Source organism: Anopheles nili, chromosome X (genome assembly GCF_943737925.1).
Source record: "Anopheles nili chromosome X, idAnoNiliSN_F5_01, whole genome shotgun sequence".
NCBI classification, from domain to species: domain Eukaryota; kingdom Metazoa; phylum Arthropoda; class Insecta; order Diptera; family Culicidae; genus Anopheles; species Anopheles nili.
Window position 1 is genome coordinate 15,883,905 of NC_071293.1, and position 26,682 is coordinate 15,910,586.

The window sequence follows — 26,682 nt, forward strand, 5'->3', positions numbered from 1 at the left end:
AATACTGAGCCCATCGCGAGAGGACCTCTGGCTGGTAGCTGACCAGATTTCCATCCTTATTTCGACAACAGGTCATCTTAGGTATAAAGGTTTTTCGGTGACCTGCTATCTCTTGGTAAAACTTTTTTCCTGGGCCGTATCGCACTCTGATTCCTTGGAGCTCCTGCACTCGTTGTTCTTCCCACTGATGTTTCTTGGTGCGGTGTACTCTTTTTTCTTCTCGTCTGAGCCGTATGTAATTCTCTGCGCATGCCCGCGTTCTATGCCGCTGCTGCATTGCTCGGTATGCGCAATTCTTACGTTCCGTCACAAGTCTACATTCGTCGTCGAACCAGCTAGATTTGGTGTTGCCCCGACGTGATGGCAGTGTGGATTTTGCACAGTTCACTAACTTTGTTTTTAGAGCGCTCCACCGTTCGCTCGTAGTGTTATATATATATATATATATATATATATATATATATATATATATATATATATATATATATATATATATATATATATATATATATATATATATATATATATATATATATATATATATACAAACATTCATTTTTTTTTATAAGATTACAGGAGAAGAAGTGGTGTCCTCAGCGGTGAAATATTGCACAACATTTTTATCCTTACATAGAAACCACCCATCTCCAATATCATTTCGTTAAAAAAAGAGTTATTTAAATATAATGCTATGCCATTGTGTTGTTTTTTTTTCAGAAATTGTTCAGAAATGGTTCAGTTTTGTGTTTCCACCGTATATTAACTTGCTGGAGCTCTATCAAACGATTTATGGGCTGCTCCAATTGTTTACTTCCACCACGTACTATTTTTTTCAAGAATTGAAGATGATTCTCAAATGGATATGACGAAGTTGTCCCAAGAACACCATAATTTTCAACATCGTCATAAACATGAAGCAAATTATGAACATTACTTGTAAGATATTTTTCATCGTATATCTTTCCAAATTCATCAACAAAATCTTCTAGCACTTTTGCAGCTAAATGCCAATTTTGCCGATATTTTTCTGAGGAAAACATAGTTACTGCAGAAAAATATAACAAAAAATTATTGTAGGCGCCCTCACACAATACATCTTTTAAAACGACTATGCTTGGGTAAAGTAGAAAATTGCTCAACTCACTTCCTTTCCAATGGCGCAGATGCTCTCTATTGGTATTGAAATTTTACAAAGTGATTCTGAAATTTCTTTTGTTTGTTTAGCAGATTCTTGAACAATCTCTCCATCCTAAGATTAGCTTCCACGTAACTCCTACATCGATTAGATGTAATGGATCAGATGTGATTGTAACATCGATCATATTAAAATGTTGTAAATCTAAAAGTGGCGAGACTAATTTGTGATGTTTGCCATAAGAGCCTTTACGGAAATCTCCATCGGTTCTTTTAAAAGCTGAAATGCCTTTGAAAACTACAGTCCGAGAATCATAGTTGTATGCTCCTTCGCAGTTACATTTTAAGCATCCATTTTTGGCATTAAAGTTTGCAACGCCTGAAAACAATAGGAAATATCATTACATTTTTTTTTCGATCATCAAAATATAAGAAAATTTACTTTTAATAAATGATCTAGCAGGGGAGTCTGCTATTATAGCTCGTAGGTTTATCGAAAATGTGCGAGACTTTATGATTATTCCGTATTGCTTTATAATATTCAATTCTTCAATAAAAGGACGAAGATAAGATTCCAGATCACCTGGTTTTGACATGCCACAAAATATTGCCACGGTCATTGGAGGTACCTCTGACATTTCATGAATATTGGCCATATTTGGCCAAAATTGTACAGAGCTACTTTTATATAATGGTAAACCATCTATACATATATTCAAAGATAAACATTGATATGGCGGATAAGTGTGTCTGAAAATAATAATACAATATGTATGATTTGTTTTACAATTATTTAAATTAATGCGTTACCTGAAATAATTACTGATGTTTTTGTCTATTCCATCGTACCAATATAGTCCACCATTAATTTCTGTTATGGATGAAGGCCGAGATCGCGGAGTTTCAAGCAAGGTTTTGGTACTTTTGGGTAAAATACAGTTGGTTTTAGCTCTTAAAATATTCAAAATTAATCTTACAGAATTTTGAGATTGATTTGTTGTAAGTGCCCAGTACCGCAAACAATCTGCGATCGACATATTTTCGAAACTGGGTTCATAAAATGCCTGGTTCTCATCCTCGCTTGAACTGCAAAACACTTCGTTCTCATCACTGCAGCTGGAATTTGAACTGGTGTTGTTTTCGTCATTCTAAATGATTTCATGTATATTAGAACCAGGTTTGATATGATAAAAATGAATGTCACAATAACAACAAACATTTACCTATTGATGCTGAAGCTACATTTTCTTTAGTAAGGCTTTCAATAAACGAGGCAAACTTTGCCTTCTTGCGGTACAAAAGTCCAGTTTTCTTAATTTTTTTCGAATACATATCAATAGTTAAATATCGTATGCTCTCACTACTGTGTCTACACTACACTGCAGTGTAAGTTTTGAGTGACAGAATGTTTAGTCCAGAGGTTTTGAAAAAAATTGTGTATCATCACCATTTTGCCCTGGTAAAAAATATAAAAAAGGTCCGTTACCCCGCTATTGTTGTACATTGCACGCTGTTTGAAATATATGATGAGCACAAAGCGTGTCTTAGAGCACTCAAACTATAGAATCACTTCACATCAAACAGTTGCATAACGTTTAGACCTTACAATCGATTGGTCGTGTCGTCGTGAACTAATACGCTTTTTTTGTCAATCGAGCCTTAGCGTTTATGTTCCTTCGTACTTAGTCTTAATATCCGACAACCTATTCGGCACTTCAGGGTGGTCTCCAAAAGCCGAATGAGTTTCCGTTTTCATACGTATAATGGTACACAATTCTCAGTTTTTGAATGACAGTCCTGCTCAATCTGTCCTCCATCAAGGGTTAGTAGACGTTTCAGTTAGTGATGTATGTAGTACATTTGACTTACGAAGCTATGATAACAATTAAAAGTTCCATTGCAGCTATAGTTACTGTTTTAGTTATCGCTAACTGATGCGATCGTGATGATTCCGTTATGCATAAAGAAATGCGTATTTAGCTATCTGTTTGGGTTGGCTGTATGATCGTGCTAAGTTGGTATAGCACCTCGTATTTGTGAATCATCTGTTTTCAAGGCAATGTTTTTGTCTCGTTTGTAAAGCACAATCTCTACTTTCTTCGATTTGCGTCCTATAGCGAAGAGGGTTGAGTTGTTTGTACATTGGTAGTGAGAGAATCTAAAATAAAGTTTAATGTTTAGCAGAAATACTACATGATCTGTGAAACTCGTAGCACAACGCACGAAGCAACCATCGATCATCACCATGGTAACGAAATACAAAGAAACACAACATGCACGGAGCGTGAAAAAGACAAAAAAACGCAAGATATCCTTCCATCTCTTTTTTTCTGGAGGCAATGCGTCGAAGCTCACTCACTTAACATCTCGCTCGTTTTGTAACTGGCTTGCTCGGCCCTACACTTGCAAGGCTTCATCTACTTCTTTGCGAAATGGAATGTAGCCTTCTATATTTGAACACTCCAAAGAGTCATTTCTAATATATTCAAAGGTTAACAATTTCTTTATAGGCTTGACTATGTAGAGTCATATGCCTTTCAGTCTTCTTCTTCTTTGCGAAATGGGATGTAGCCTTCTATATTCGAATTCTCCGAAGAGTCACTTCAAATATATTCAAAGGTTGACCACTTCTTTATAGGCTCGACTATCTAGAGTCATATTGCCTTTCATTGTATGTATGCCTTTCAGTGTAGATTGTATGTATGCCTTTCAGTGAAATACTGGATACAACCGTCCACTCGCCAGGCAAGGGTTGTTTTGATTTTGCATGCATTGTTTTGACTTTTCATTCACTCTTCCTTTCCAGCGTGCCATCTCTCTCGCACAGCGTCACGCGAACTGTCACTCTTAAGAACGTTTATATAAAAATCGCCAGCTCAAATGGCGCTGAACGACATTTACAACCTAAGTTGACAGCCACGGAGTTTTTCGGCTACTCAAGTTGAAAGCCACGCGGTTTTTCGGCTTGCGGCTAGAACAAAACTCGGCTTGCTTTCGAGACGAAAATCAACTAGCAATACAGACGTTTTCGGCGGTAAAGCTCCTGTCACTTTGCAGCTTTGTAAAAAAATTACCAAAATAAAAGAGCTTTACGCGAGTTCATTTCTCTGGCGCTATTGCAGATTCATTATTCGCTGCTGTTGTGCACTCACTGGTTAGTAAGTAGTGCTCTTTCTTTTTCGGTACCTCTATATTTTCTCTCTACCGCTTCTACAAACGTTCGTTCTGTGTTTTCTTCTCGCGCTTGCTGTGAAATATATGCAATGGATAGATTAATACGTACTTACGATTTCGGAGCTTCAGGCCTTGCAAAACCTGCTCGCCTATAGCAGATATGTCTATAGGCACCGTTTCTAACCGGGTTTTAATGTACCGATAACAGTCAAATTGTTATGCGTTATATTATCTGAGATTTTGGATCTCGGAATATGTACGCAGCAATACAATATTGTAAATTATTCCAGTAACCTCTCCATATAAACGTAAAAAAAACCCTAAACGATGCAGGCAGATTATCAATGGTTGAATGCATCTTTCCTTCCCGACATACAAAACATTATCACATAATTTGCTCATGCGCCGTCGTCTAGGCTGAAATCATGTAACATGTAACATCTGTTTGATTCTTACAAATGCAGACATGCAGATAGATCTGTCGGACGAAGACGGAATGGGTAAATCAAAAACGATTATCTGGGGTAGTACAATGATTAGCAGAATTTGATACCAGGATGGACAGAGTAGACGCACAATTAGACAATATTATATACTAAATATCTCTCCAATCCGTTGCCAAAAGAACCATTACAGCATTTGTGTTGAGATGTAATACAATTGAAGAGCTCATTCAAACAAATACAACAAATGCTCCCGATTCATCAGACATTGAGCTTATTACAAGGTCCAGATAGTTGAAGTTTTCCTCGTGCTCATCCTCGTATTAGTATGCTTTCATGAAATACTGATTGATTTTAGTAGCATATCTACCATCATCGTCAATAGACAAACGGATGGTTCTTATCTCTAACCGTTGCTGATATCTCTATCGGATGTATCCTACTCTGATTTATGATGATATGGTTTATTGATGTTGGGTATGTCCAGTTTGAGCGTATGAAAAATTTTATATATGTGCTCATTTGTGAACCTTGTGACGTTGTATTTTATACAGAAATTGTGTATTTCCATGCTTGTATGGTGTATTTCGAACATCATACGTGTCATTCAGTAGAAATTATATCTGAATATTGAGATTTTCTTAATAACTCAACAGACCAAAAACCAGTTCACACAGCTGATCGTTTCAAAACAGAGAGTCCCAGTGCGCGTTCAAATAAGAGATACAGTGAACGCCGTGCGACACTCAATAGCACCGAATGGTGAGTAAGCTCACTTTTTAGTGAAGTTGAGGGGAGACAGTGAGTGGAAGCGAGAGCAAAGAGTGAAACGAAAACTTTGACTTTTGATTAACTTTGAGGGTAGCGAGAGGTAAAGTGACAGTGATCATGAAGGCTGATGAGTGACAGGGGAATATAAAACAGACACCCAACAAACATTCGGGCTGTAAGCTAAGACGCTTTCTGATTCGAGCGCATTTTAACTCCTCTGATACATGGAGTTTTCATACACGACCTTGTCACACAATCGAACGGTTTTCATTTCTTCGACTGAGAAAAAGGTTCAAGCATGCCGATCATTCTGGCTCATGCAAAAGAATTATGCGTCCCATTCAGTCAAAACACGAGCGAGACCGCTGCACAAGATATTTAGCATGCCGTTTTGTTTAGCACATGGACCGTGGTTTCCCCCCTCCATTCAACGAGCATTTTACCTGAGCGTAAAAACAGCTCCAGAGAATAAGCCCATCGTTTGGCTCTCGCAAGCCATTTGCGTTGCACTCTTTGATTCGGCTGAGCGCTGTCGTAGGGTGAACCCTTTGTTTATTTAGGTCTCGACCCGCGCAGGCCACTCTACCTGTGATTGGGTTGCCCTTACCTTTTTCGCCTACATTGACGGTACCCTAGCAATTGCTACTGCTATTCCTTTTGTGGGGTAATGTTTTGTGATCAGCGATCGCATATGGACAATGATGGCGTTACGAGCATGATATTTTATCAGCGGCATAGACCAAAACACGTATGAAATGCTAACCGCAAACCATATCGTCATTGGGATTCTCAATCTAACTCCCTTGATTTGTATCTATGAAACGATAGTAAACAAAATAACACTCTTGTTTACTATCACCGGTGCAAACGATGCATGCAATCTACCGTATTAATCTACACCCGATATACAATCACTGCGTGAGATATGCGTATTGCATGGAAGCATTCGTACATCATGTGCTCACATACGTTATAATCCATCCCCACTCCGGATCTATTTTGGACGCATGCATCGCCGCCATCGGTCTTGGCCCACACGTAATTCAAAAGGCAATGCATACCCTTTAAGATTGAAGACGCTATATTGCTCAACCCATCGACGCTGAAGACTCATCGCTAGCCCGACCAGCCATATCTACATCGGTTCCCTGTATTCTTCCAAGACTCAACAGGCCCTTTCAAACTAACAAAAATAAAATTTGCCCTTCCATAGCTCTAGCACCAGCGCACGTGGCAACGGGGTACCTGATCTGGATCGACAAAGCATGTGGGACAGTACACGCCGGCGGAGGGAAAGAACCCAAAGTGCGAAGCAAGCAAAAATGAAAGAACATAGAAATAATGCAACGCCCGTACTCAAAATCGGTAAGCGGAATTTCGAATTTTATGACGCATTTTTTTTTTGCACCGGACGACGTGCATCCGACCACCTCGACAGCCGGCGCTCAACTGACGTGAGAGAATTTTCGAGTGACTTATAAAGCAAGAATCAGAAATGTTATATTTCCGATGAGATGTTTTCCAAGGCTGTTCGACGAGTCGAAATTTTGAGTATCCCATACATTTCGTGAGTTCCACCGTTGCTTAGGTATAAGAACGAATGTGTCTGGAAGCGGTAGAGAGAAAATAGAGCGGTACTGCAAAAGAAAGAGCACTATCCAGTGAGCGCACAACAATAGCGAATAATGAATCTGCATTAGCCAGAGAAATGAATTCACGTAAAGATCTTTTATTTTGGTAATTATTTTTTACAAAGCTCCTAAGTGACAGGAGCTTTATCTCCGAGGACGACTGTATTGCGAGTTGATTTTCGTCTCGAAAGCAAGCCGAGTTTTGCTCTAGCTGCAACCCGAAATACACGTGGCTGTCAACTTGGGTAGCAGACAGAGTGAGGTCGCATCACTATATCACGGAAAGTCCTCGCTTATAGTACTTTTTCACATATTTCTACTGTTTCAAAAGCTGTATCGAAAGTTGAGGAAAGCTCCCCGGTGATCAAGCTTTTTCCAAAGCAATGTTCAAGTTTCTTATGTCGAATCTTTTGACGGACTTTATTACGAATGTGTTGTATCTATTTTACGAATCTTAAATGTATGCCTTTTTTAACTTTGACAGTTTTGACAGTAGTGCAGTATTATAATATTGGTACAACCTGACAGATTTATAATTTCATATTCATTGGAAGTTGCGGCTTGAGTGAAGATTGTTAGTTAAAAAATTCTTTGAAGGATTTTTCGTAAGTACTTTATTGAATTTCGCTATTGGTTATAATTTTATGTTGATTTGTGCGGCAACTTGCATTTGCTGAAGCTAATTATATCGTTTATTTACGTAATAAGTGGCTTCGATCTTGACTCTCAAATTTTCACGTTTTGCAATTACATAATTCTCTTCACAGGTAGCAAAATGTCGTTTGCTCTGCGAAGTCGTTCTTTGATTCTATTGTCACGGCCTGCTTTTCGTATTGTTCCATGTCGTGGATATGCGGATGAGATGGCTTTTACATTAGCTGCGGCAAATAAGGTTTTTTATGATAGTGCGAACATTCGACAGGTCGATGTACCTTCGTTCAGCGGAGCCTTTGGTATTTTACCGAAGCACGTTCCAACTCTGGGTAAATACATGACTTGCATATATTTATTTCTGTTAATTCTTAAGTGTATATTTGTTCATTTTTCGTTTTTGATGGAAACATTGTGTAGCTGTTTTGAAGCCAGGAGTTGTTACAGTGTATGAAAATGATGGAGGTGTTAAGAAAATCTTTGTATCTAGCGGGACTGTTACTGTCAATGAAGACGCATCAGTTCAAGTGCTTGCGGAGGAAGCACATCCAGTTGAGGATCTCGATTCAGCTGCCTGTCGTGAAATATTTTCCAAAGCCCAAGCCCAGCTGTCCTCTGCTACCGGTGAAGTGGTACGTATTCATAAATGCAGCAATATTTATTAACCCTTTGACAGTTCTTGCACATTTTTTCTTCCCGGCTCGTTGGTGTAATTCGGGTGAACTGATCGACTTTAATTTTATACGTGTCGCTAAACATGTAGGTACTGCTTTTCATAAGTGCTCACATGATTTCATGAATTATGCTATTCATCGACTATTCGGCTGAATCGAGTCACACTACAGATGAAAACCCGAAATTCAAATGGATCGAAAAAAACAGTGACAATTTTTCTATTCATTTCGTTAACATCACGTAACCGGCTTTGGGTTAACATATATACTGTTGTGTTTTTGTGTGCAATATTTGTCCATTTTAAATCCGTACCACTTTGTTGCACCATTTTTCAGACTCAATGTCTAAGCGAAATACATAGTTTTTGTTAAATTATAGTTTCTAACTATTTTTAATTTCCAGGATCGTGCTGAAGCAGCAATATCTTTGGAAGTAGCAGAAGCGCTAGTAAAAGCATCTGATTAAACATGGTGTAAGTTATTTACTAGGATAAATTTTCCTAACATGCTGCAACCAGTCAGATAAATCAAAAAGCAATTTACATAACTTTAAATGTGGTTCCATACACAACTGGTGACATTTTTTTCTAATTAATTATATTTTTAACATTTTACAGTGTGTTCAACATTGCAATCAATGATAAAAAAAATTGAATATCTTCTATCAACAAAACACAACATTTAATAACTCGCATAATTCGTATTACTGCAGAAATAGTTGGAAATGCGAAGCAAAGTGGACTAGAACTATTTACGTGCTAACTGTACCCTGGGACAGTTACTTGACAATTGAAATAAATTGTTCTACTTACGTAGTGCTTTCACCATAAATACAAAAGGATTTTATTCATTTCACAAAGAAAAAGATTGTATATCCATTAGCTTGTATTTTCGATTTAACATCTTGAGCTCCACGTCACCCAAAAAGTGGGTGAAGGTAAAATTTTTCAAAAGATTTTTGGGTGACGGTAAAAACGCTTGATTTGAAAATGCTATTTTTGAATATTTAGAACAGCTAATATTGTTTAATATCAAATTTATGGCCAACAAGAAATATCAATGAACGTAAAGAAAGCCAAAAATTCATCACAAACGTAGAACGGGAAGAATTAGAGGCGGTGCAACCGTGGCTATGACGTATGAGCAAGAAACGCTTGAATCGTGGCATTCTGTGGAATTTTCTATAATAACGCTTGGCACGCAAGGTGTTTATGCCAGGTACGGTTGTGGCAATCAAAAACTGATAACCAAGGACTCCCAGGAAGCATCAAAGGCTGTCGCGAAAAACGGAAATCCACGAAACTAAGCTAATATGTGATAGCAACGAATGGCCCTGTAGTTACACTTTACGTTCTGGGTTTGTGCTAAGTACTTGGCATTCTACACACTAATCTAACGCACACAGTTGCGTTTTTAAAATCAAGCGTTTTTGCCGTTTGCCGTTGCCAGAAGAACCATTACAGCATTTGTGTTCGTTTTATAAATAAAAATGAATGTTTGTATATATATATATATATATATATATATATATATATATATATATATATATATATATATATATATATATATATATACAAACATTCATTTTTATATATAAAACGAACACAAATGCTGTAATATATATATATATATATATATATATATATATATATATATATATATATATATATATATATATATATATATATATATATATATATATATATATATATATATATATATATATATATATATATATATATATATATATATATACATATATATACATATATATATATATATATATATATATATATATATATATATATATATATATATATATATATATATATATATATATATATATATATATATATATATATATATATATATATATATATATATATATATATATATATATATATATATATATATGTGTGTGTGTGTGTGTGTGTGTGTCTATGTGCGCGCTTTAATGGGGTTCCACTGAACCGATTTGTACCAAACTTGGTACATATTTGTATGATTGTCTCGCTCCCATACAACCCCCCCCCCCCTCCAAAAGCGATAATCGCTTGAAATTGTAAATGAAGTCCAGTTTTTCTGAAATTTGGCAAACATGTTCATTTTGACATTTGCCAAAAGTATTCAAAGCTTCATCCACTCCGCGAGGTAAAAAAGGGAGCTCCCATTCAACCCCGCATGCAGGAGGGGGTGGGGAGCGCCTAACAATCCTTTAATAATTACTAAAAAAAATACAAAGAGCCATCGATTTGGCAGAAATTTGTGTTGTATGAATCTTTTTCATTTCTTTAAAAGAATCTGAAACGTCAGCTACTCCGGTGGGGAAGAAAGGGAAGCTCACATACAACCCTCCATAAAACATCTGTACTATTCACCTAAGAATATAAAACACAGATCTGGCCGAAATTTAACACACATGCTTTTTTATATTTTGCAGAAGAATCAAATATTTCGGCCACACCGGTCCAATAAAGGAGGGCTTCCATACAGCCACCCGTCGAAAAGTCTATAATATTCGTTTATCTAAATATTGTGAATGCGTTTCTAAAAACTCTCTATACAATATGTGGTGAAGTATAAGTTTCCCGGTTTGGTATATCTGTTCGTCATAACATATTCTGTTTGGAGTACAAACGTCATAGAAATCAACTCTAATTTTATCACCTAACACAATGAGTTTCAAAATTTTAGTTCTACAAGCGAGGACCAAATAGTTGTCACTCCCCATTCATCAAACATCGAAAAATTATTGAAAAAAACATATGGCCACCAATTCGATTGAATTATGGTAGAAATGCTTCTTATTATTCATAGTGTGGCAAAGATTCATGTGAGCATGTGCAAAACACATGGGGGATCACCAAAAAAATTATACGGTCATAGCAATAAAGCTCGGTCCGGATGAATTTAGTTGAAGATTATTCTTCTTACACAAAATTTTGAAAATAAAAGCTCCCATACAAGCTTTTCCTATTAGAGTATTGGAAAATATAGTCAAGCAAACCAATCATGTCTGATTCAAATGAAATGAGGCAAAATTTAAAAAAAGTGCGGTTTTTAACAAATTTATGCGAGGGCATACAACACCTATTTGGAATATTGAAAAAAAAAATGGCCGAACAAATATCGTCTAATCAACTTTACATACAACTTTAAATGTACGCCGTAACACAGTCTATGCAAAAAGTAGCAAAGTATCATATTCTCCAATACGGAAATGAGGGGATGCAACCTTAATTTATTGGAATGTACAAAAATCGCCCAGCGATACAAATGCTTTTTGTTAATTTTTTTAAACGAGTAAAATTCACATTATGGACGGGAAAGGAATTGCCGTTTACAGAATAACATAAAATCACAAAAATGCAAAGACGTCATCGAATAGTTCAGTTTCCTGCATCTTTTCTCTCTTCTACCATTTATTTAAACACGAAACTGCGCTTAGAAGCTCAACTCATTCTCTTCCCATGCATGTAAAAATTTAAAAGTTTACAATATTTTTTTCCATGTAAAGATATTAACAACACTATGCCCTAATTCAGTAAGATTCAATTTTCAATTGTGTTGAGTTGCGTTGGAAATGTGGTTGGTGTAATACATTTCAATATGGATTTCAGAGCATAATGATTACGAACTCGGAATGGCGTTTTGAAAGGGAACAGCGAAATAGATGAAATATAATGGAAAATTGTTTCCAGGCAGCTTAATGACGAAACAAGAAAAAGAGTTAGAAAAGTAGAAAGATTTTGAACGTCGTACATGCTCAGGATGGAACAACATGCTACTTTTCCTCATTGCTATGTAAATAAATTGATATGACGGATCCAAGAAAAATGATAGTGGATAAAAAATTATTTTCGAATGAAAAAGTGAAAAACTCTCGGCATACAAAATAGGTTTTATTAATTTCATGACGTGAAAGATGCAACAGATAAGGTATAAAATTTTTGGTAAGATCGGCTTGATCATACGAAACAAAGATTGTGAAGAGAAATGGTAGTTGTGAAACAACAAGAGAAGAAAGGATTTGATACACATTTTTTTCCGTGATAACTAAGATGGTTAAAAGGTAAGATTTGTTTAAAAAGGAGTGCAAGATATTTATACATAGGTATAGCCAATTGGATAAGATGTGTCAAGAGCAACAGCGAAAGGTGAATTAAATGACATAGAAAATATTCAAAGACGAAGCTAGAAATCACGTATATAAAATGAATACAACTAAATAAAAAAAAATATACACATCAAAAATTGAATTGAACAGGCATGCGTAAAAATGCTCCTTTATGATTCCTTAAACTACGTCGACCCGATTGAAATCGGGTTTATCAGCTAGTATAGAATACCATTGATCGGTTCATTCAAACATTTACAACAAATGCTTCCGAATCGTCAAAATAATATTTTCAGTCAGCAAACATTTTTATTCAGTGCTAGTGAGTAGTTTATCGATAACAGCTAACATTGAAACTCGTCAAAAGACATTAAGCCCATTACATGGTCCAGATAGTTGGAGTTTTTTTTTCAAAACACAAACTTTCAAAGAGGAAACTATACATATCCTCTGGAAGATCCATTGCAGCTCATCCTCGTAGTAGTATGTTTGGTAAAAACGCAATATATACCCACCTTCGCCCATTTTTCAGCAGGAAACACAAAATAGGCTTTCATGTATTTAAGCCCTCGTCACACAGCATTGGCTGGTTTGCCACCCGATTGGCTGTGTGTGGTGAGGGGCTTATGCAAAATATCAATCCCTCCTCCAAAAAAACAACCCTCTCACCAACCCAACAACCCGGTTTGCAATCCGATTGGTGATTTGGGAGGGAAGTTTATGCAAAATATCAAACCCTCTCACCCAACAAACCAACACATTCAAGAACCCCCACCCCCCTTCCATTTAAATACATTTTTACCAACATATCTGGTTGGGAAAAATTACATTAACGATGAATTTTGTTCGACAGTATTTAACTTTACCATGTAAACAAGACATTTTTGAGCTAATTCATTTGTTTATACGAGCCACCAACCATGGGTGACGTACACATGACAGCGCTCAAACTGCCAGGGTCCTGTCAAAAAATGGGGTGGGAGTATACATTGAGTTTTTACCGAAAATTATATTAACGATGAAATTTTTTCGACAGTATCTAACTTTATCATGTAAACAAGATACCTTAGGGCTACCCGTTTGTTTATATTTGTCACCAACCATGGGTGATGTATACATGATGGCGCTCCTATTTTCTGCGTACTGTCAAAAAATGGTTTGTTGGTCAAAAATGGGGGTGGTGGTATATACATTGAGTTTTTACCAAAATTTCTGAAAGAAACCTGCATGTAGAAACTTAAAGAGAAAATTCTTCCGACAACGTTACGAGAGGGTCAGAAGAACCGCTTAATCTACAAGTGACAAATATTGGTTTTAGTACAGTTCATTATAGAAAGGAGAAATATTTTGATTTATCTAACAAATATGAGCTCAGAACGAAATAACTCCATTCTAAACACCATTGAACACAAAAATGCATAATCGAAATCATAGCTTACAAAGATAAAATCGTAGAAGCTAATAAACTATTTTTCATACTTATTTTAGTTATTAAGTTCTCCATAGCTAGATTTACTTCATCTTCTTCTGCAAAGTGCAATGTAGCCTTCGATATTGAATACCCCTAGAGATCACTTCTAATATATTCGAAGGTTTACCACTTCTTTGTAGGCTCGACTTAACAGGAGTTATATGCCCTTGGATAGTTTGTGTTCGGTTTGTTTGCTTAATTTGTTTGTTTGGTTTATTTTGATTAGTAAGGTTATCTTGTTAGGTTTGGTTAGCTCAGGGATTTGAAGTTTCTATTTGGATTGGTTTGCGTCTATGCTTGATTCTTTATTGCTGAGGGGTTCTTTATTTTGATATTTTGTTGCTTTTTGCGAAGTTCATGATGTTTTTTGTCGATTTACCGGTAAGTTAGATTTACAAATTATATCGTAATTCATTTACTAGTGGAATTAAAACAAACAAGATTATTTGAGGGGACCTATTTATTTATATAGGTAACTCATGCTATGGGCGATGTATACATAACGTCGCAACTATTTTTAATGTCATGTCAAAAATTAAGGCGGGTAGTTAGGGGGAGGGTGTATTTCGCGTTTTTATTTATTATTAAATGCTCTAGAACGATCAACAAAGCAAAAACAGAGTATGTTATACAGAATCAAATTGTCTTCATTGTGGAATATAAATGAATGCCAATAATAAAAAGTATTGTGAACTTTTTGATACATTGCGGTACTTAATATGAACTCTCGGCATGTCATGATTCCACATTGATTCATGAGTGTCCTATTTTTATAACTTTAAAAACCTGACAAAATAAAACAAATGTTTAGTTGTTATTATTGGAATTCAAATCATCTTTTCAAGACGAGCGTTGCTAAAAACAACAAATTTTACATGTTTCCGATGCTCAAATCTAACAACAAGTGCTTCTGGCCGATTCAGCTATCACAAGGTTGAAATCTAAATTGGGCCTCATGTATCCTTTTTTTATACCATCCCATCCATCTTCAACTTTGTATTCACCACTTTTTATTCTGTTATATACTTCCTGCGTGACCAATGCGAATGCTTCACGCACATTCATTCCCGAACGAGCAGACGTTTCCACAAAAATTAGTTCATGCTGCTCAGCGAAAGACCGCGCTTCTTCACTGCTTACCTCACGCTGTTGTGCACCACTAGTTATAAGATCTAATTTACAGCCAACCAAAGCAAACACAGGCCTATGCGGTTCTATGTGCCGTTTAGCTTCCATCATCCACAATGGAATATGTTCGAAACTAGCATGGTTTGTAATGTCGTATACGAGCAATACGCCAACAGAATTACGATAGTAAGATTTTGTGATAGAACGGAACCGTTCTTGACCGGCAGTATCCCAAAGCTGAAGCTTTATGCGAGTACCATCCGTAACTTCTATCAGATGTGCAAAGAAATCAACGCCGACCGTAGGATCCGATATCTAAAAACATTGAAAAAAAATGGTAAAACATGTTCATTATATTAAACCATTAGAAGTTCAATCACCAATACTTAAACCAAATAATAATTCAAAAACTGTCTCCGAAAACAGAAATATTTTTGGATCAAATTGATCGAGATAAATTAAGATTCTAAATCATGTTGGGCAGTGGTGTAAGAATGTCCAACAATTAATAAAAAACTAAATCTGTCCAATAAAAATGACACGAAATATTTCTTTAATTGCAAAATATAGAAAGACTGTGCGACAACGAAACTGTAAAGATAGACCAACTGCCTACACCAAAAACTTACTTCTGCAAATTTACCATCTGTAAAATATTTCAACAACGATGACTTTCCCACTGTGCTATCGCCTATCAGAATATGTCGAAATTGATAGTCGAACATTGATTCCACCATGATCGAAAGAAGATTGCTAGGAGTTACTAGTGAATGGAAGAAACACGCTGATAGACATGTAACTCAGCAGTTCAAAACGATGGCGATTCCAATAGCGAAGGCTACGATAAGTCAAGAAATGTAGATAAATAGAAAGAATATATATATATATATATATATATATATATATATATATATATATATATATATATATATATATATATATATATAGATATATATATATATATATATATATATATATATATATATATATATATATATATATCATATGTATGTGTGTTTGTGTTAAGCTAGGTATACCTACATGGATACATCTATATGCGCATAATACCAATGTACTCTAAGCCTTCATTACACTCGTTCGTAAGCATGTCCTCACAAACCTTGCAGATTAAATTGAATATATTACATTCATATCAGTTATGACATACTTGCATGGCTGCAACCATTCATAACAAAAGGAAGAACTCCAAGCCTCATCACGTATAAACTTGAGGCACCTGTTACAATTTGACTCTTTTTCACATAAGATCCTAATCAAGAATTTTTCCTGAGATCCCAATTAAGCATAGACAGTTTTTTACACAAAGTCTTTGAAAAACTAAAATACAACACATGTCAGCACAAAATGTAAGCAGTTAAGCTACCAAATTTTCACAACACGTCTATCAAGCACATTTTTTTTTTACCAAGCCTGGTATATATCTCTCTAACAGCCGCATCGTTCAGTTTACATTAGCATCGTTCAGATCCTGAATACGGGTCGATACACGCGATTTCTGCACATTTGTTTTGCTGTAACTGATGTCAAGCTAGCTTTAAATTTTCTTCTTCTTTGTTTCTGGCAGTTAAAAGCATTTAAGAAAAAAGTCACTTAATTACGTTCTACTTCCGAAAAAAAGACTGCTAAAAATTTAGTTTTCCGATAGTCATTTTCTTCTGATGGCTTTTTAATACCTTGCGCGCCAAACGTTAAAAAAAATCCCACAGAATACCACGATTCAAGCGTTTCCTGCTCATACATCATAGCTACGGTTGCACCGGCTGTAATTCTTCACGTTCTACGTTTGTAATAAATTTTTGGCTGTCAATCGGATTCCTCATTGGGATTAATAGCTGTTCTAAATATTCAAAAATTGCATTTTAAAATGAAGCGTTTTTGCCGTCACCTAAAAACTGATGACATGGCGTTATGGAAAATTTGCCGTCACGTACTTTTTGGGTAACGTCACTAGAAACATCCGGGCGTAAGCAAAGACGCTTTTCGATTCGAGCGCATTTTAACTCCTCTGATACATGGAGTTTTCATACACGACCTTGTCACACAATCGAACGGTTTCATTTCTTCGACTGAGAAAAAGGTTCAAGCATGCTGATCATTCTGGCTCATGCAAAAGAATTATGCGTCCCATTCAGTCAAAACACGAGCGAGACCGCTGCACAAAATTTTTAACATGCCATTTTGTTTAGCACATGGACCGCGGTTTCCCCCCTCCATTCGACGAGCATTTTACCTGAGCGTAAAAACAGCACCAGATAATAAGTCCATCGTTTGGCTCTCGCAAGCCATTTGCGTTGCACTCTTTGATTCGGCTGTGCGCTGTCGTAGGGTTAACCCTTTGTTTATTTAGGTCTCGACCCGCGCAGGCCGCTCAACCTGTGATTGGGTTGCCCTTACTTTTTTCGCCCACGTTGACGGTACCCTAGCAATTACCTAGCGTTGACGGTACCCTAGCATAAACCAGAACACGACCAGCGGCATAGACCAACATGAAATGCTAACCGCAAACCATATCGTCATTGGGATTCTCAAACTAACTCCCTTGATTTGTATCTATGAAAGGATAGTAACGATGCATGCAATCTACCATATGAATCTACACCCGATATACAATCACTGCGTGAGATATGCGTATTGCATGGAAGCATTCGTACATCATGTGCTCACATACGTTATGATCCATCCCCACTCCGGATCTATTTTTGGACGCATGCATCGCCGCCATCGATCTTGGCCCACACGTACATCAAAAGGCAATGCATACCACTTAAGGTTGAAGACGCCAAATTGCTCAACCCATCGACGCTAAAGACGCATCGCCAGTCCGACCAGCCATATCGACATCGGTTCCCTGTATTCTTCCAAGTCTCAACATAGCCCCTTCAAATTAACAAAATAAAATTTGCCCTTCCATAGCTAGCACCAACGCGCACGTGGCAACGGACGGTACCTGATCTGGATCGACAAAGCATGGGAGACAGTACACAACGGCGGGGGGAGGGAAAAGAACCCAAAATGCGAAGGAACCGAAAATGAAGAACATAGAAAAATAATGCAACGACCCTACTCTCAAAATCGGTAGGCGGAGCATATCGAATTTTATGACGCATTTTTTTTTTGTTGCACCGGATGACGTGCATCCGATCGCCTCGACAGCCGGCCTGCGACTCACGGGGAGAGAGCGGTCGGCGATCTTTTAAGGCCTCAGTCGAACAGATCTGATCTACGAGGGTTCGTTCGAATATAGCCGTTCGAGCCGCTCGAAATGTCAAATTTTCCATACAAATCGACTGCTCGAATGCTACTTGGGCGATTTGTATGGAAAATTTGACATTTCGAGCGGCTCAAACGGCTACATAATGAACATTCGGGCAGTGAGCTAACGCGCTTTCCGAATCGAGCGCATTTTAACTCCTCTGATACATGTAGTTTTCATACACGACCTTGTCACACAATCGAAGGGTTTTCATTTCTTCGACTGAGAAAAAGGTTCAAGCATGCCGATCATTCTGGCTCATGCAAAAGAATTATGCGTCCCATTCAGTCAAAACACGAGCGAGACCGCTGCACAAGATTTATAGCATGCCGTTTTGTTTAGCACATGGACCGCGGTTTCCCCCCTCCATTCGACGAGCATTTTACCTGAGCGTAATAACACCTCGAGAGAATAAACCCACAGTTTGGCTCTCGCAAGCCATTTGCGTTACCCTCTTTGATTCGGCTGTGCGCCGTCGTAGGGTGAACCCTTTGTTTATTTAGGGTTCGACCCGCGCAGGCCGCTCTACCTGTGATTGGGTTGCCCTTACCTTTTTCGCCCACGTTGACGGTACCCGTGCAATTGCTACTGCTATTCCGTTTGTGAGGTAATGTTTTATGATCAGCGATCGCATGTGGACAGTGATTACGGTACGAGCATGATATTTTACCAGCGGCATAGACCAAAACACGTATGAAATGCAAACCGCAAACCATATCGTCATTGGGATTCTCAATCTAACTCCCTTGATTTGTATCTATGAAACGATAGTAAACCAAATAACACCCATGTTTCCTATCACCAGTGCAAACGATGCATGCAATCTATTATATGAATCTATACCCGATATACAATCACTGCGTGAGATATGCGTATAGCATGGAAGCATTCGTACATCAAGTGCTCACATACGTTGTAATCCATCCACACTCCGGATCTATTTTTGGACGCATGCATCGCCGCCATCGATCTTGGCCCACACGTAAATCAAAAGGCAATGCATACCCCTTAAGGTTGAAGACGCCAGATTGCTCAACCCATCGACGCTGAAGACTCATCGCCAGCCCCGACCAGCCATATCGACATCGGTTCTCTGTATTCTTCCAAGTCTCAACAGCCCCTTTCAAACTAACAAAAATAAAATTTGCCCTTCCATAGCTCTAGCACCAGCGCACGTGGCAACGGACGGTACTTGAGCTGAAATCGACAAAGCATGTTGGACAGTCACGCCGGCGGGAGGAAATGAACCCAAAATGCGAAGGAAGCGAAAATGAAAGAACATAGAAGAACATGCAACTCCCCTACTCAAAATCGGTAAGCGGCGTATCGAATTTTATGACGCATATTTTTTTTTTGCACCGGACGACGTGCATCCGATCACCTCGACCGCCAGCGCTCAACTGACGTGAGAGAATTTTCGAGTGACTTATGAAGCAAGAATCGGAAATGTTATATTTCCGATGAGACGTTTGACAAGGCTGTTCGACGAGTCGAAATTTTGAGTATCCCATACATTTCGTGAGTTCCACCGCTGCTTGGGTATATTCATACGAACCCTCGTAGATCAGATCTGTTCGACTGAGGCCTTAAAAGCTGGCCGAGCGCTCTCTCTCCGTGAGTCGCAGGTCGGCTGTCGAGGCGATCGGATGCACGTCGTCCGGTGCAAAAAAAAAAAATCCGTCATAAAATTCGAAACTTCGCTTACCGATTTTGAGTACGGGCGTTGCCTTATTTCTATGTTCTTTGATTTTCATTTCCTTCGCGATTTGGGTTCTTTTCCCTCCCCCCGCCGTTGTGTACTGTCTCCCATGCTTTGTCGATCCAGATCAGGTACCGTCCGTTGCCACGTGCGCGTTGGTGCTAGGAGCTATGGAAGGGCAAATTTTATTTTTGTTAGTGTTTGAAAGGGCCTGTTGAGACTTGGAAGAATACAGGGAACCGATGTCGATATGGCTGGTCGGGCTGGCGATGGGTCTTCAGCGTCGATGGGTTGAGCAATCTGGTGTCTTCAACCTTAAGGGGTATACCTTGATTTTTGAATTACGTGTGGGCCAAGATCGATGACGGCGATGCATGCGTCCAACAATAGATCCGGAGTGGGGATGCATTATAACGTATGTGAGCACATGATGTACGAATGCTTCCATGCAATACGCATATCTCACGCAGTGATTGTATATCGGGTATAGATTCATATGATAGATTGCATCGTTTGCACCGGTGATAGTAAACAAGAGTGTTATTTTGTTTACTATCGTTTCATAGATACAAATCAAGGGAGTTAGATTGAGAATCCCAATGACGATATGGTTTGCGGTTAGCATTTCATACGTGTTTTGGTCTATGCCGCTGATAAAATATCATGCTCGTACCGCCATCATTGTCCATATGCGATCGCTGATCATAAAACATTACCCCACAAACGGAATAGCAGTAGCAATTGCTAGGGTACCGTCAATGTAGGCGAAAAAGGTAAGGGCAACCCAAACGCAGGTAGAGCGGCCTGCGCGAGTCGAAACCTAAATAAACAAAGAGTTCACTCTACGACAGCGCTCTGCCGAACCAAAGAGTGCAGTTATGCGTACACGGCAGGCTACCGAGAGTTGATCAAAATGCTCTCGAATAACGTTTCGGATAAATTGGTATAAATATATGTATATATAAATATATATATATATATATATATATATATATATATATATATATATATATATATATATATATATATATATATATATATATATATATATATATATATATATATATATATATATATATATATTATATATATATATATATATAAATTTATATATATGTATATATATATATATATATATATAAATATATATATATATATATATATATATATATATATATTATATATATATATATATATATATATATATATATATAGATATATATAATATATATATATATATATATATATATATATATATATATAAATATATATATATATATATATATATATATATATATATATATATATATATATATATATATATATATGTATATATATATATATATATATATATACATACATATATATATATATATATATATATATATATATATATATATATATATATATATATATATATATAGGTATATATATATATATATATATATATATATATATATATATATATATATATATATATATATATATATATATATATATATATATATATATATATATATATATATATATATATGTATATATATATATTTATATATATAAATATATATATATATATATATATATATATATATATATATATATATATATATATATATATATATATATATATATATAGATATTTATATTTATATTTATATTTATATTTATATTTATATTTATATTTATATTTATATTTATATTTATATTTATATTTATATTTATATTTATATTTATATTTATATTTATATTTATATTTATATTTATATATATATATATATATATATATATATATATATATATATATATATATATATATATATATATATATATATATATATATATATATATATATATATACTAGCTGATAAACCCGATTTCATTCGGGTCGACGTAGTTTTAGGAAACAAAAAGGGTCATTTTTACGTATACTGCTGTAGTTCAATTTTTGGTGTGTATATACTTTTTTCTCATTTAGTTGTATCCATTGTTTTTACGTGATTCCTAGCTTCGTCAATCAAGGTTTTCTATTTCATTTAATTCATCTTTCTCTGTTGATCTTGACACATTTTTTTCCAATTGGCTATACCGTGCTTTTTCAAACTGTCCTGCATTCCTTTTTTAACAAATCTACCGTTTAAACCATCTAAGCTATCAAGGAAACGATTATATATCAAATCCTTTCTTCTCTTTTTGTTTCACAGCTACCATTTCTTTTCATAATATTCGCTTCGTATGACCAACACGTTCTTAACAAAATTTTTCTCCCTAATCTTTCGCATCTTTCACGTCATGAATTTAGTAAAACCTATTTTGTATACCTAGTGTTTTCCGCTTAAACTCTTTCGAAAATCCTTTTTTATCACTACCATTTTTCTTGGATACGTCATATCAATTTATTTGCATAACAATGAGGAAAAGTAGCATGTGGTTCCATCCTGAGCATGTATGACGGTCAAATTTTTTCTACTTTTCAATTTCTTATTCTTATTTCGTCACTGATGCTGCCTGGAAACAATTTTCCATTTCTTTTATATTTCATCTGTATTGCTGTTACTTTCAAAAGGCCATTCATTTTAGTAAACATTACGCTCTGAAATCCATATTTAAATTTATAACATCAACCACATTTCCAACGTAACTCAACACAATTTAAAATTGAATCTTATTGAATAAGGGCATAGCGTTATGTACAGCAATATGTTGAAAAATATTTAACACTTTTAAATTTTGACATGCGTGGAGTGAAGAAGAGTTGAGTTTCTTATTGCAGTTTAGTGTCTAAATAATCGGTAGAAGAGAGAAAAGTTGCAGGAAACTGAACTGTTTGTTGACGTCTTTACAGTTTTGTGAATTTTTTTTATTCTGGAAATGGAAATTCCTTCCGTGTCCATAATGTAAAAGTTACTCGTTAGAAAGAATAAACAAAAAACATTTGTATCGATGAGCGATTTTTGAACATTCTAATAAATAAGGGTTGCATACCACTGTTTCCGCATTGAAGAATATGATATTTTGCTACTTGTTGCATAGACTGTGTTAAGGCGTACATGAAAAGTTGTTGTTAAATTAGACGATATTTGTTATTTTGGGCATTTTTTATTCCAATTTTCCGAATAGGTATTGTACGCGGTCCCACCAATTTGCTTCCACCCAGGAGAGCTGCAACGTCACCATTCTAATTTTCCAGTAAATATCGACATTTTAAGGAATTTGCCTCATTTTATTTAAATCGGACATGATTGCTATGCTTGACCATATTTTCCAATACTCTAATAGGAAGGGCTCGTATGGGAGCTCTTTTGTTTAAATTTTGTGTAAAAAGAATCATCCTCACCTAAAATCATCTGGACCAAGCTTTATTGCTATGACTGAATTATTTTCTTTGTGATACCGACAGGAGGTTCTTTAGAAACCTCCCTTTGTTTTGCACTGGCGTAAATGAATTTTCGTCGCACTATGAATAGGAAGAAGCATTTGTACCGTGTTTCAATAATGGAATTTCAATAATGTTTCAATAATGTTGGAAGCCATATGTATTTTTCAATAACTTTTCTGTATTTAGTAGAGGGAGAGGGTTATGCGCTTGTAGAACTGGAATTTTGAAAGTCTTTGTATTAAGTGATAAAATTTTAGTTGATTTCGACGACATATGTACTTTACAGTGATATTTTATGATGAAAAGATATACCAAACCGGGAAACTTATACTTCATCACATATTGTATAGAGAATTTTAGGAAATGCATACGCAATATTTAGGTTAAATCAATGCCATTTGTATTCAACGATTTTCAATTACTGTGAAAGGGAATGTATGAAAGACCCCCTACTCTTTTATTCTCTGAGGGGGCAGGAGGGTTAGACTTTTTACAAACAGATTTATTAAAACAAGTTCAGAAAAATTGGTCATCGTTTGAATTTTGTATAGCCAATAACAGACCTACATATTATTTCATAATAAGGGCAGCGAATGGTATAGAAGATGCCCGTTTTTTCTTCGGGGTAACTGAAGCTTTAGTTTCTGCTCGAAAAGTTAAAAGGAACATGTTTGTCGAATTGCGCATATTTCGGTCTTCATTTGTATATTGCCCCCCTTTTTTGTGGTTGTGTTTTTGTGTTGTATTTTTGCCCCCTTTTTTGTGATTGTTAAGAAGCCCTTCCATTTTTCTTGATCGGGGCTGCCGAAACTTTTGATTACATATATATATAAATATATATATATATATATATATATATATATATATATATATATATATATATATATATATATATATGTATATATATATATATATATATATATATGTATATATATATATATATATATATGTATATATATATATATATATATATATATATATATATATATATATATATATATATATATATATATATGTATATATATATATATATATATATATATATATATATATATATATATATATCTATATATATATATATATATATATATATATATATATATATATATATACATATATATTTATATAAATAAATATATATATATATATATATATATATATATATATATATATATATATACTAGCTGATAAACCCGATTTCATTCGGGTCTATTTAGTTTGAGGAAAAATAAAGGGGCATTTTTACGTATGCTTGGGTAATTCAATTTTTGATGTGCATTTTATTTTTTTCTTATTTAGTTGTATTCATTCTATAAACGTTATTCTCAACCGCGTACACCCGGGATAAGGTGCCCTTTCACGGTTCGGAGAAGGAAATGTCTTCCAACCAATGTGAATTGCAGTTTACTTTAAGTTTAGACTTAAGATAATAGTTATAAGCAATACGGCCTGGCCGTCATTAATGAATAAAAAAAAAATAAACGTTATTCCTAGCTTCGTCTTTGAAGGTTTTCTATTTCAATCAATTCAACTCTCGCTGGTCCTCTAGGCATATCCCTTCCAATTGGTTGTACCTGGCTCTTTCAAAATATCGTTCACTGTTTTATAACAAATCGAGCCTTTTAACCATCTTAGCTATGAAGAAAAGGATTTTTTTTATAAAATCCTTTCTTCTCTTGTTGTTTCACAACTTCCATTTAGCTTCATATTCTTTCGCATTTTGCACGTCATCAAATTAGTAAAACATATTTTTTATGCCTTGTGTTTTCCTCTTTAATGCTTTCGGAAATACTTTTTTATACAGTATCATTTGTCTTGGATCCGTCACATAAATTTATTTACATAGCAATGAGGAAATGTAGCATGTTGTTCCATCCTGAGCATGTATGACGTTCAAAATCTTTCTAATTTTCTAACACTTATTCTTATTTTGTCACTGAAGCTACCTGGAAACAGTTTTCTATTTTCCTTTATATTTGATCTGTATTGCTGTTCTCTTTCAAAACTTCATTTCATGTTTGTAAGCATTACGCTCTGAAATCGATATTTAAATTTATTACACCAACCACATTTCCAACGCTACTCAACACAATTAAAAACTGAATCTTACTGAATAACGGCATAGCGCTATGTGTTGCAAAATATTGTACACTTTTAAATGTAAACATGCATGAGAAGAAAATGAGTTGACTTTCTAAGCTCAGTTTAGTGTCTAAATAAATTTTTGAAGAGAGAAAAGTTGCAGGAAACTGGACTGTTTGTTGACGACTTTACATTTTTGTTAATTTCTTTTATTCTGATAATGGAAATTCCTTTCCCGACCATAATGTAAAAGTCACTTGTGAAAAAGAATAAACAAAAACCATTTTTATCATTGAGCGATATTTAAACATAACAATAAATTAGATTTCCATCCACCCATTTCCGCATTGCAGAATATAATATTTTATAACTTGTTGTATAGACTGTGTTAAGGCGTACATGAAAAGTTGTTGTTAAATTAGACGATATTTGTTACTTTGGGCATTTTTTTTTCAATATTCCGAGCAGGGATTGTATGCCCTTCCACGAATTTGTCTCCAACCGGGAGAGCTGCAACGTCCCATTCTAATTTTCCAGTAAATATTGACATTTTTAAGAATTTGCCTCAATTCATTTAAATCAGACATGATTGCCATGCTTGACCATATCTTCCAATACTCTAATAGGAAGAGCTCGTATGGGAGCTCTTGTTTTTAAAATTTTGTGTAAACAGAATCATCCTCACCTAAAATCATCCGGACCAAGCTTTATTGCTATGACCGAATTATTTTCTTGGTAATACAGACAGGAGGTTCTTTGGAAACCTCCCTTTGTTTCCCACTGGCGTAAATAAATCTTCGTCGCGTTATGAATAGGAAGAAGCATTTGTAGCGTGTTTCAATCGAATTGGATGCCATGTGTATTTTTCAATATTTTTTATGTATTTGGTAGAGGGAGAAGGACAACCATTTGGTTATCCGCTTGTAGAACTGAAATTTAGAAAGTCTTTGTATTAAGTGATAAAATTATAGTTGATTTCGACGACATATGTACTTCAAAGTGATATTTTATGATTTGTTAAACGGGGTGGGGGTGGGGGGGGGGGTGTATGACAGCC

The 26,682-nt window shown here is 35.5% G+C and overlaps 3 protein-coding genes across 3 annotated transcripts; 1 reads left to right on the forward strand and 2 right to left on the reverse strand.

Moving 5' to 3' along the window:
* Positions 1 to 713: 713 nt before the first annotated feature.
* LOC128729051 (uncharacterized) lies at positions 714 to 2,171 on the reverse strand. The gene is made up of 4 exons (XM_053822698.1): positions 1,945 to 2,171; positions 1,577 to 1,884; positions 1,238 to 1,354; positions 714 to 1,045 (listed from the first exon to the last, which is right to left on the reverse strand). Exons 1-4 carry the CDS (start codon positions 2,169 to 2,171, stop codon positions 714 to 716), a joined length of 984 nt encoding a protein of 327 aa, XP_053678673.1.
* Positions 2,172 to 7,679: 5,508 nt separating this feature from the next.
* On the forward strand, positions 7,680 to 9,303 carry LOC128728477 (ATP synthase subunit delta, mitochondrial-like). The gene is made up of 5 exons (XM_053822103.1): positions 7,680 to 7,758; positions 7,921 to 8,136; positions 8,225 to 8,436; positions 8,882 to 8,951; positions 9,096 to 9,303. Exons 2-4 carry the CDS (start codon positions 7,929 to 7,931, stop codon positions 8,942 to 8,944), a joined length of 483 nt encoding a protein of 160 aa, XP_053678078.1. The 5' UTR covers positions 7,680 to 7,758; positions 7,921 to 7,928; the 3' UTR covers positions 8,945 to 8,951; positions 9,096 to 9,303.
* Positions 9,304 to 14,623: 5,320 nt separating this feature from the next.
* On the reverse strand, positions 14,624 to 16,507 carry LOC128728265 (ras-related protein Rab-39B). Its single transcript, XM_053821885.1, has 3 exons — positions 16,236 to 16,507; positions 15,824 to 16,032; positions 14,624 to 15,509 (listed from the first exon to the last, which is right to left on the reverse strand). The coding sequence occupies exons 2-3, from the start codon at positions 15,929 to 15,931 to the stop codon at positions 14,961 to 14,963; spliced, it is 657 nt and encodes a 218-aa protein (XP_053677860.1). The 5' UTR covers positions 15,932 to 16,032; positions 16,236 to 16,507; the 3' UTR covers positions 14,624 to 14,960.
* Positions 16,508 to 26,682: the final 10,175 nt, after the last annotated feature.

Bases quoted from the DNA above. Each gene is read 5' to 3' on its own strand.
- LOC128728265 (XM_053821885.1), bottom strand. From the start codon at position 15,931: ATGGTGGAATCAATGTTCGACTATCAATTTCGACATATTCTGATAGGC. The intron at 15,510-15,823 runs GTAAGTTTTTGG...CAATGTTTTTAG, and splicing joins CAGATGGTAAATTTGCAGAA to ATATCGGATCCTACGGTCGG.
- LOC128729051 (XM_053822698.1), bottom strand. From the start codon at position 2,171: ATGTCGATCGCAGATTGTTTGCGGTACTGGGCACTTACAACAAATCAA. The intron at 1,885-1,944 runs GTAACGCATTAA...TATTATTTTCAG, and splicing joins AACATCAGTAATTATTTCAG to ACACACTTATCCGCCATATC. The intron at 1,355-1,576 runs GTAAATTTTCTT...ATCACAAATTAG, and splicing joins TGCTAGATCATTTATTAAAA to TCTCGCCACTTTTAGATTTA.
- LOC128728477 (XM_053822103.1), top strand. From the start codon at position 7,929: ATGTCGTTTGCTCTGCGAAGTCGTTCTTTGATTCTATTGTCACGGCCT. The intron at 8,137-8,224 runs GTAAATACATGA...AACATTGTGTAG, and splicing joins GAAGCACGTTCCAACTCTGG to CTGTTTTGAAGCCAGGAGTT. The intron at 8,437-8,881 runs GTACGTATTCAT...TTTAATTTCCAG, and splicing joins CCTCTGCTACCGGTGAAGTG to GATCGTGCTGAAGCAGCAAT.